The sequence below is a fragment of the Eupeodes corollae genome, chromosome 1 (genome assembly GCF_945859685.1).
Source record: "Eupeodes corollae chromosome 1, idEupCoro1.1, whole genome shotgun sequence".
In the NCBI taxonomy this organism is placed as follows: domain Eukaryota; kingdom Metazoa; phylum Arthropoda; class Insecta; order Diptera; family Syrphidae; genus Eupeodes; species Eupeodes corollae.
In genome coordinates, this window is record NC_079147.1 from 175,379,393 (window position 1) to 175,388,768 (window position 9,376).

At 35.7% G+C, this 9,376-nt stretch overlaps 1 protein-coding gene across 1 annotated transcript; it reads right to left on the minus strand.

Annotated features, from left to right (window-relative positions):
- Positions 1 to 6,771: 6,771 nt before the first annotated feature.
- Positions 6,772 to 8,321, minus strand: LOC129954240 (ELMO domain-containing protein 2). The gene is made up of 3 exons (XM_056068020.1): positions 8,230 to 8,321; positions 7,474 to 8,170; positions 6,772 to 7,364 (listed from the first exon to the last, which is right to left on the minus strand). Exons 2-3 carry the CDS (start codon positions 8,071 to 8,073, stop codon positions 6,942 to 6,944), a joined length of 1,023 nt encoding a protein of 340 aa, XP_055923995.1. The 5' UTR covers positions 8,074 to 8,170; positions 8,230 to 8,321; the 3' UTR covers positions 6,772 to 6,941.
- Positions 8,322 to 9,376: the final 1,055 nt, after the last annotated feature.

Genomic DNA, 9,376 nt, shown 5'->3' on the forward strand with positions numbered 1-9,376 from the left:
GAATACTGAAAGTTTTGATACAATTCCCCCACGAAAAAAAATCACAAAAATAAAGTAGACAAAAAAATGGTTTGATAATAAACAAAAACTTGCAAGGGAAAAAGGGCAGTCATATTTTGGAAAAAAATCAGGCTTGGAATGGGAATACAAGGTTGAAAAAAGGCCCAAAAGTATTAAAAAAAGATGCAACTGCAAAGGAAAAACCACCAAATTGATACGATGCCACGAGTTTAATGATGAGGAAAGAAATAATATTTTTAATGAGTTTTGGAAGAAATCTTGGAATGAAAAAAAGGTTTACGTTGAATGCACAAATAAAATTGAAGAAATTAAAAGACGGCGGGTCCAACAATCAAGAAAACGAAATAGTTCAATTTATTATTTTCTTAAATACAAAAATGAAACGAAGCGCGTTTGCAAGGTGATGTACTTGAATACCTTAAGTATTGGTGAGTGGGCTGTAACTAACCTAAAGGAAAAAAGTTTGTAAACTGAAAGTTCATCAATTGATTCTTCAGATTTATCTTTACCAACAGTAAATCCCTATTCAAATAACCGCCAAAATTTAATCTTCAAAAGGACTGCCTAAAAGATTTTCTACTAGCCCTACCAAAAATGGAAGTTATACCCACCAACAATCGTAAGGACATTGTTATTTACAGCGACGGGTGCGCTGCTCAAAATAGAAATGTCATCTTAGCAAATGCACTTCTCAATCTAACAGCCTTACACAAAATAAAAGTATTTCAAAAAATACTTGTGAAAGGACACACCCAGATGGAAGTGGATTCAATGCACTCAGCAACTGAAAAAAAGCTGCGTAACCGAAACATAAACGTCCCAGCAGATTATGTTGGTTAGGTTAGGTTAGGTTATAGTGGCTGTCCAAGATGGAACGGACACACTTAGGCCAGTTTAATGCCCCATTGTGATACCAAATGAATCTTGAGGCTTCCTCCTAAGCTCAATGGAACCAGTTAGAGTCCCTTACGAAACGTGAGAGGCTGATTATCCCGATATGATTTAGATCGTTAAAGAAGATTTCTCCTAGGTAATTCTTGCGTTTTCGAGCTAGAGCAGGGCATGTGCAGAGAAGATGAAGAACCGTTTCTTCCTCTTCCTCGTCCATAAAGCTTCTGCAAAAGTCATTTGAGAATACGCCTAGTCTCATGGCGTGCTTTCCTATTAGACAATGACACCTATTATCGAGCTTATATGCGATCTACTTAGAGAGAGCAAGCACCTTGAACGTTTTAAATCCAGTGTTGGCCAGATGTTTTTTTGTGGCTTGACACGTGGTGATGTTGGTCCACCTGATGCCTGCCCTCCTCACAGCGTCTTGCATTAGTATAGCAGTTTACAAGTAGCGATTGGTATGCCAGTACTTGCCAAACGTGGTAGGATGGGTTGTACTATACCGTTCCTGGCGAGTTCATCTGCCTTACAGTTACCTGGAATGTCCCTATGGCCCGGCACCCAGCAAAGGTGAATATTAAACTGTTGCGCCATCTCCATTAGAGATGATCGACAGTTATGGACTGTTATAGAGTTTGTAGAGACTGAGTCCAGAGATTTGATAGCGGCCTGGCTGTCGGAGAAAATACGGATATCAGATGTTGATATCACGTTTTCTTTGAGCCAAGACAAGACTTCCTTAATCGCCAAAAGTTCCGCCTGGAACACGCTACAATGATTGGGATGGCGGAATGAGAGACTTAATTTCAGTCGTTCAGAGTACACACCACCACCAACCCCTTCTTTGGTATTTGAGCCATCTGTGTAAAAGTGGATTGACTCATCCTCTAAGAATGTCCTATCCTCCCAAAAAGATATGGTAGGTATAGAAATCTGGAAATTTCTGTCGAATAGCAGTTGGGGGATGGTGTAGTCTGTGTGCTTTGGAATTGATCCTAAGTACCTTAGAATTACGGAGTGGCCAATGTTGTTGTTAGTCCACTGCGATGAAGCATTGAGGCGAATAGCAGAACTTGCAGCTATTTGTTTACTAAATATGTCAAGAGGTGTAAGGTAGAGCAAGGTGTCCAGTGCCGTAGACGGGACAGGCTGAACGTTGAACTTTATTTAACTTATCCCTGTTTATACCTTTCTCTAAAGCAGTCCACCATACTGCTACACCGTACGTTAAAATCGGTCTGATTACCGATGTGTATAGCCAATGCGTGATTCTGGGTTGTAAACCCCATTTATTACCAATAGCTTTTTTGCAAGAAAAGAGAGCTACAGTAGCTTTTTTGACTCTTTCCTGTACGATGCGTTTCCAATTTAGTTTTTTGTCTAAGACAAGACCTAGGTATTTGGCCTCGTCTGAGAATTGGATTCCTTTAATGTAAGGAGGGTTGACAAATGGAATTTTGTATCTCCTCGAAAATAAGACCAGATCGGTTTTGTGTGGGTTAACACCCAGTCCACACGCGATCAGCCCAGAGTATTAGCCTGTTCAAGGCATTTTGTAAGAGTTCTTTTAGGATATGAAGATGCTTTCCTGAAACTGCTATAGCAACGTCGGTCGTCCGCATAGGCTATCACTCTGAAACCCTCCGCATCCAGACTAGTTAGGATTTCTTTCACCACTAGGTTCCAGAGGAGAGGAGATAGAACACCACCTTGCGGTGTCCCTCTACTAACGAATCGTCTGCTAGAAGAGTTACCCAGTTTTGAGTTAATTATTCTGCTAGTAAGCATTAAATGAATTAACTCCCGAAGCGAACTCTCTACATTTAGAGATGTCAGTGCAGAAGTGATTGCAGATGTGTCCACGTTGTTAAAGGCACCTTCGATATCAAGGAAAGCAACCATAGTGAACTCTTTATGATGGAGGGAATATTCGATGGTGCGTACTAAAGTGTGTAACGCTGTTTCCACCGATTTACCCTTACAGTAGGCATGTTGAGACGAAGACAGAAGTCTTGTATCGATACGTGCCCTTAAATGGATATCAATCAATCTTTCCAGGGTCTTAAGAAGGAATGATGATAGACTTATAGGTCGTAAATCTTTAGGATTGACTTGGGAGCATTTACCTGCTTTAGCTACAAAAACAACTTTAACTTCTCTCCATGCCGAGGGAACATGGACCAGGTAAAGACAGCTGGTAAAAATTGCCTCAAGGATTGGTGCAATTATATCAGAAGCTTTTTGTAATTCTGCTGGTATTATTCCATCTGGTCCTGCAGCTTTAAATGGTTTGAAGCTGTTGAGAGCCCATTGTAGCTTATCCTTTGTGATCAGACCTTGTGGATATGTTGTATTTGCACTTGAACGTGTAAAGCTGTTGCAAGTTTCGGTAAGAGAACTACCAGGAAAGTGAGTGTCCAATAGTAGGTTCAGCGATTCATTACTTGAATTAGTCCAGGAGCCGTCTGCATTTTTCAAGGATTAGTTGAAAGAATTTTCCGTAACCTAGAGGCTTCAGAAGTTTCTTCTATCATGCCACAGAAGGATCGCCAAGAAGATCGCTTGGATTTCTTTAGTGCCTTCTTGTAGATTCTTAGGGATTCTTTGTAGGAGTCCCAATGAGAGGCTAGTCTTGCAGCTTTGGGCCGGTTGAAAAGTTTCCTGCATTCCTTCCTGAGCGAGTCAAGCTCTGAGGCCCACCATTGTGGTTTCCTCTTTCCTCTTATGTGTATAAGTGGACAAGCAATTTCTAGCGATCTGTTCATAGCTGAGGTAAGGTCATCGACTTTGTTGTCAAGTTCGTTAGCGTTAGAGGAAGGACTAGATAGTCCAGGTTCTAGTAAACTCTGTAATGAGTTCCTGTATAAAGCCCAGTCAGTTTTCCGATAGTTTCGAAAAGTCATTGGACTCGGGTTATCATCCACATTTATATTGAACTGGATATATCTATGATTAGAGAACGAGTGTTCTTTGGATACTTTCCAGTCCAAGATCATATGGTGTATACTATCTGAGACAAGAGTTATGTCTAAGACTTCTTGTCGAGTTTTAGTTATGAAGGTTGGTTCATTACCAACATTACTTACTAAGAGGTTAGTACCAAGAATATAATCAAAAAGAGACTCACCTCTGTCGTTGATATTCGTACTGCCCCATACAGTATGATGAGCGTTAGCATCGCTCCCAATAATTAGGCGGATCCTTTGCCTTTCCGCTTCAGCGACGACTTTCTCCAGGGTTTTTCCAGGGAGAGTGCCAAGGTGGTCATGCCCAAGATACGCCGATACCAGCCAGAAACTTCCTTTGGTTGTTTCCAGCCTAGCTACGGTGGTATCTTTGTCACTGAAACGATGGAGTAAAAATACATTAATGCTACGTTTCACTAGTATGCAAGATCTAGGTTCACCATTATCTGTCACACAAAGTGTGTAGTATCCAGGAGTCCTGAGTCCTCGAACAACGGATCCTGCAATCCTCTTGGATCAGGACAATATCTTCCCCGTTAGTCGCCAGACGGAGAAGAAGTGAGTCCGAGGCCTTTATGGAGTGTTGGAGATTAATCTGTACTAACTGCAGCATTTTGGCTACAATTAGGCACCACGGTTTTGTTTTGATCCTCTGTGTCTGAGGATGAACCCAAGAGTTCGTCCTCGCTCAGAAGGATCATGTTAAGGTCGTCCTCAGTTTCCATTAAGGATGGACTGTCCACGACTTTTGTAGAGGGTGCATTCGCGATTGGAGAGGACAAGGGTGCATCGTCACCCTCTGTTAGGAGAGAAGACGACGTCCCAGGTTCACCAACCGCTAGTTCACCTTCGGTAGTTTTTGGAGGCCCGCTTTCCGCGTTAACCTCATCTTTTTTACATATTCGAATTTTAATGGTTTCGAAACCATAGTTTATGGAGCCCTCGTTTAGGGCTAGAGGAGCCAAGGATTCTTTATTTAGTACCACAATGGCGCTCCTATAAAGACTCTTCACTTCCTCTAGCTTGGCTATCTTGGTATCTGTGAAAAAGCTCGTGTCCACCCCTTTCCTTACAATGTGAACTATTTGAATTTTGAATATTTTAAAAAGTATTCTTCACTTAAATTTATATCTTCAATAAGACCAGGGAAAAAAAGTGGAGATCCAACAGTGAACCAGATCCACGCTTTAAAGTACAACGATGAAGGCTCCATTAAATAAAAATTGAATTTTTCTGACATTCCAATTTAAATTGACAATATTCCAAAGTTATATGAGACTCAACCTAAAATATCCGAAGACAAATACAAACATCTTCAAGAGCTGAAGAAATCTCTCAAGCAAGATTATCATACTTTTTATGACTCTCTGCCACATTAAAGGTTTAAAAACTTATATTTTGTTAGTACCTATAATAAAAATAACAATTTCCTTCTCAAGAAAAGCAAGAATAAAAACAATTATAAACATTTTTTTTCGACTAATATTTTCATACCTAAATACCTACTACAATGTGTAATTTGTTTATAACTTATTAACTTATGTCGGAAAATTCCTTTTAATTAACGTATTTTACTTCTTCTTTTACTTACCTTAACATCTAAATTAAAACCAATAAAGAATATTGTGTAACATTTACTTAAAAGAAAACCTCTTAAATCCTTCATATCTTTCGGTTTTTGAGGACGAGATCCTCGTAAGTACCTAAAGAATAGTAAGTAGTCAAATTCTCAAAACTTTACTACAATCAGTCTAAAGAACAGAACAAAATAATAAAACGGTATAAAAAACAAAAAACAAAAATGGACATACGAGGTTTGCATCTTTAGCCGACGATATATGGGCATTTCCACAGTATTTTTAACTTTCATGTTACCACAGTATATTAAGCCTTAGAAATGAAATTGGCACTTTCTAAGTGGATAAATTTTCGTATCATGACTTATTTCAATTATATAACCTACTTTTGACTTGATTGGATTAAAATTTTTAATTAAAATTAATAAAAAATAGGCTTAAATATTGCAAATTTCAAGCGTACCAGATGCAAATTTATTAAGTTTTATAAATAAAAAACATTTCAACGACCTTTGACCCAACTTAACATCATTAATTTATAATTATGTATAATATACACTGATAGAAAAACCTCGAAAGAAAGGTGTGCTACCATTTAAAAAATAGTACAAAGCAATTAAATTAGAGTACCTCCGTTTTTACAAATATTAAAATCTGATCTTTTTCTCTATATAACTTTCTCAACGATCGATTCTGGAAGTATTTTATAGGCTTAAATTATTCTCTATCAATCAATAAATCAATTAAAATTTAATTGGATCATGTGCCTCTATTTAAAAATAAATAATGTCATTTTAAATTTTAAAATCGAAAACGTGATTCGTATAGAATATGTGATTTATTTAGCGGCACACCTATCGATAAGATCTTACAGAAAAATAAATGATTGTGAATGATAATTTTGCGAATAATCAATAGTAAGAAAAAGCCGTTGATCGAAATTTTTAAGTTTCAAAGTTTGTACGACAGTACAAAATCATATTTTTGTATGAAATGAGGGTTTTTCATTGAATGCACACAACTCAACTGCACTGCACAGAACTGAAGATATTTATTAACGATGTTTCAAAATGAATCACGCAAGTATTTTCTTGTTATTTAGATGATAAACAACCAAGAAAATGTTTGTTTATATATGTGCCTCAAAATAAAAAAAAAATATTTCAATTGTTGAAAATGAAAGATTCTGTGGAAATGCCTATATAGGTTTGATAGATTATTTATAAAATCTTATCTAATGGTTGAATAATTTATTCGACATGTTATAAATAAAAACGTAATAAAGTTAATGTTTTGGAAATAGAAAACACAGGTTTATGTTTTGGGTCTGTGTATATTTTTCATAATATATAACATTAACACCTCGAGCACAATTTCCGCTAATCAATTGTTGATGTGACAAAAAAAAACTTATCTATGCAATGAATTTTATTATTAGCAAACACAAAAGTGTTAATGTTTCTTTTTTATGCTTTAAGTACCATTAAATAATTTCAATGAGCGAATTTGAGTTAAAAACCGTATCATCATTTTTTAGAGCATGCAAGACCCATCCTTCAAAATTTTGATAAATCGTCGAAAAGTCCATTATGTTTCTTGGCTCGGACTCCATCCAAAAACTATCAAACTGAAAGAACAAGTAGCAGTAAAACATGTGGAAGTGATTTATGTTGGGAGCTGTTTTGCAAACATTGAAGAACTGTGTCTTCGCACTGCCTTCCTTGAGCATTCGAAAAGCCATCGAGGTGATATTGATGCCAACAATTGCGAATGTGTAACCGAATCTAGGATGCATAGAGTGTGAAAGTACATGTCGTGCCGCGTCTTTATATTCTTTAACGAAATATAACAGATTCTCAAGGCCAAGCATACCCATGCCACGAAAATCAGTTTTCGGGTCGTCACCCTAAAAAAAAAAACAACTTTACAACATTCAAAACAAAAAATGGATATTTAAATAATTGTTTTTAGCCCATGAAGAATATTTTACCGAGATTATATCCAAAGAAACAAACCTGAAATCCAATTTCCTGCCACTGCTTGGTTATTCTTGCCTCCAGAGGTGTATCAGGCATTAATTCGTCCCATAGATTTAGAAGCTTTGCCTCGTGGTCAGGATTTTCTGCATCATACTGCTCGGAACGCAATCTTTCCACAGCAATCATTAATCTCTTATAACCCCATATCTGAGTTACACATTGTCCGAAGAGTGCTGGAAAGTCTGGATGACAATGTGGCTTGATGCTTTTTTCACGCATCACAATCGGAACTGCTCGACTTGAGAATTCGTTAAATTCATAATCGTTACAATGGTCAACTTGCTCATTAAGTTCCTTGATGAGTTCTTGTATTCTTACGTTGCGCGACATCGTCAACGATCGCTCAACTTGTTTAGAGCGATTGGCGCCAGCTCTAGCACCATAGCAAATTCGCTGAAGTTCACAAAGCCGTGTAAATGTGTGCAAGAACCATTTGATACAGGGCCGCAGAATTAAATGTAGGATCGGCAGTATTTTATTTAACAAGAACATAGCTGAACAAAAGGCTTCTCGAGTTGAATGAATATAATTTAAAAAAACAAAACAAATTATATTGTATATTTTTTTCAGTGCCATGGAAACAGCACGCCAGCAGTCGCAGTCCAAGGTGTTATGTTAATGTGTTAATTGTGGTTCTTCCATGATTGTTTACAAAATTACTTATAGATTCTTCCTGTAGGAATATGTATGTTAATAATTTTTCCTTGTATCTATGTGAATTAGTATTCTAACTTTTGATTAAACTTAAATTGTATGAATCCAGTTTTTAGTTTAAGTACATGTAAATATGTAAACAAACTTTGAAATTGAAGTGACGTTTGAATTGTCATCTAATTTGATGTTTTGGTGTGTTCGCGGTATGGAGGATTGGGCATGTTCATACTTATGTTTATAGGTGTGCTTGTTTTAGTTCCGAACGAAGTTTTTACCAAGATGGGAAACTTAGACTGATAATTCAGTTTGCGTGCAGCTTTGGTTAAAGCGTGTGCAAAACGATGCAAAAACCAAACCTAATTTTGCATTTAGTCGTCAGACGTATCAAATCGCTTCATTTTTAAAGTTTTATGGGCGCCGTTCAAAAACAAAGCAATCCTTACGAACATAATTTCAAGTCCTGACATGGCATAAATTGAAAGATTTTGTAAAGCTTTTCATTTTCAATCAAAATAAAACTTTTTAATTGTAAATTGAATGAAGTAAAGTTGAACAAATACAAATTAAATGGCTTTTGAGTGCCTTTTTTGTTTATTTACATTATTAGCGAAAACCATGTTCGATGAAACTGTTTTATTATCATTTTAAATGGACAACAGTGTAACACAATATTTCTTATAATTTATATAACATCATTTAAAATATTAAAGAACGGAGTTTGCATATATTTCAGCTGTTGTCTTTTGAGTATATTTTATGAATTTCCTTTAATTTTTGAAGACACAAGTTGCTTAAATTACTCTTTTGTTATGTTGTAATGTGTTATTAAATATGTTCAACCAATTAGTAAAACGCATAAATAATTCAAAATATTTTTTTTTGTTAATTTCACTAAAAAGTAAATTTATTTAGTTAAATGTACCCTGGAATTTAAAACAATTAATTTATTAATAGAACTCAGATACAAACATTACTTTAAACTAAATTAATTTGTTTATTTGAGAAATCAATCTAAAAACTTACATTCAACAGAATTTAAAGTAAGTATCTAATAATAATGAATTTATAAATACAAATTAATTATATATAAAATTAATTTATTTATAGAACTGCTATACAAAAATTACTTCGAATTGTAAAGTAAGTTTTTAATAAAATTGAATTTATAAATACAAATTAACTATTTATAAAATTCCAACATTAAAAATATTTATTTATTAAAGTT

Bases quoted from the DNA above. Each gene is read 5' to 3' on its own strand.
- LOC129954240 (XM_056068020.1), bottom strand. From the start codon at position 8,073: ATGGCACTGAAAAAAATATACAATATAATTTGTTTTGTTTTTTTAAAT. The intron at 7,365-7,473 runs GTTTGTTTCTTT...TTTTTTTTTTAG, and splicing joins GGCAGGAAATTGGATTTCAG to GGTGACGACCCGAAAACTGA.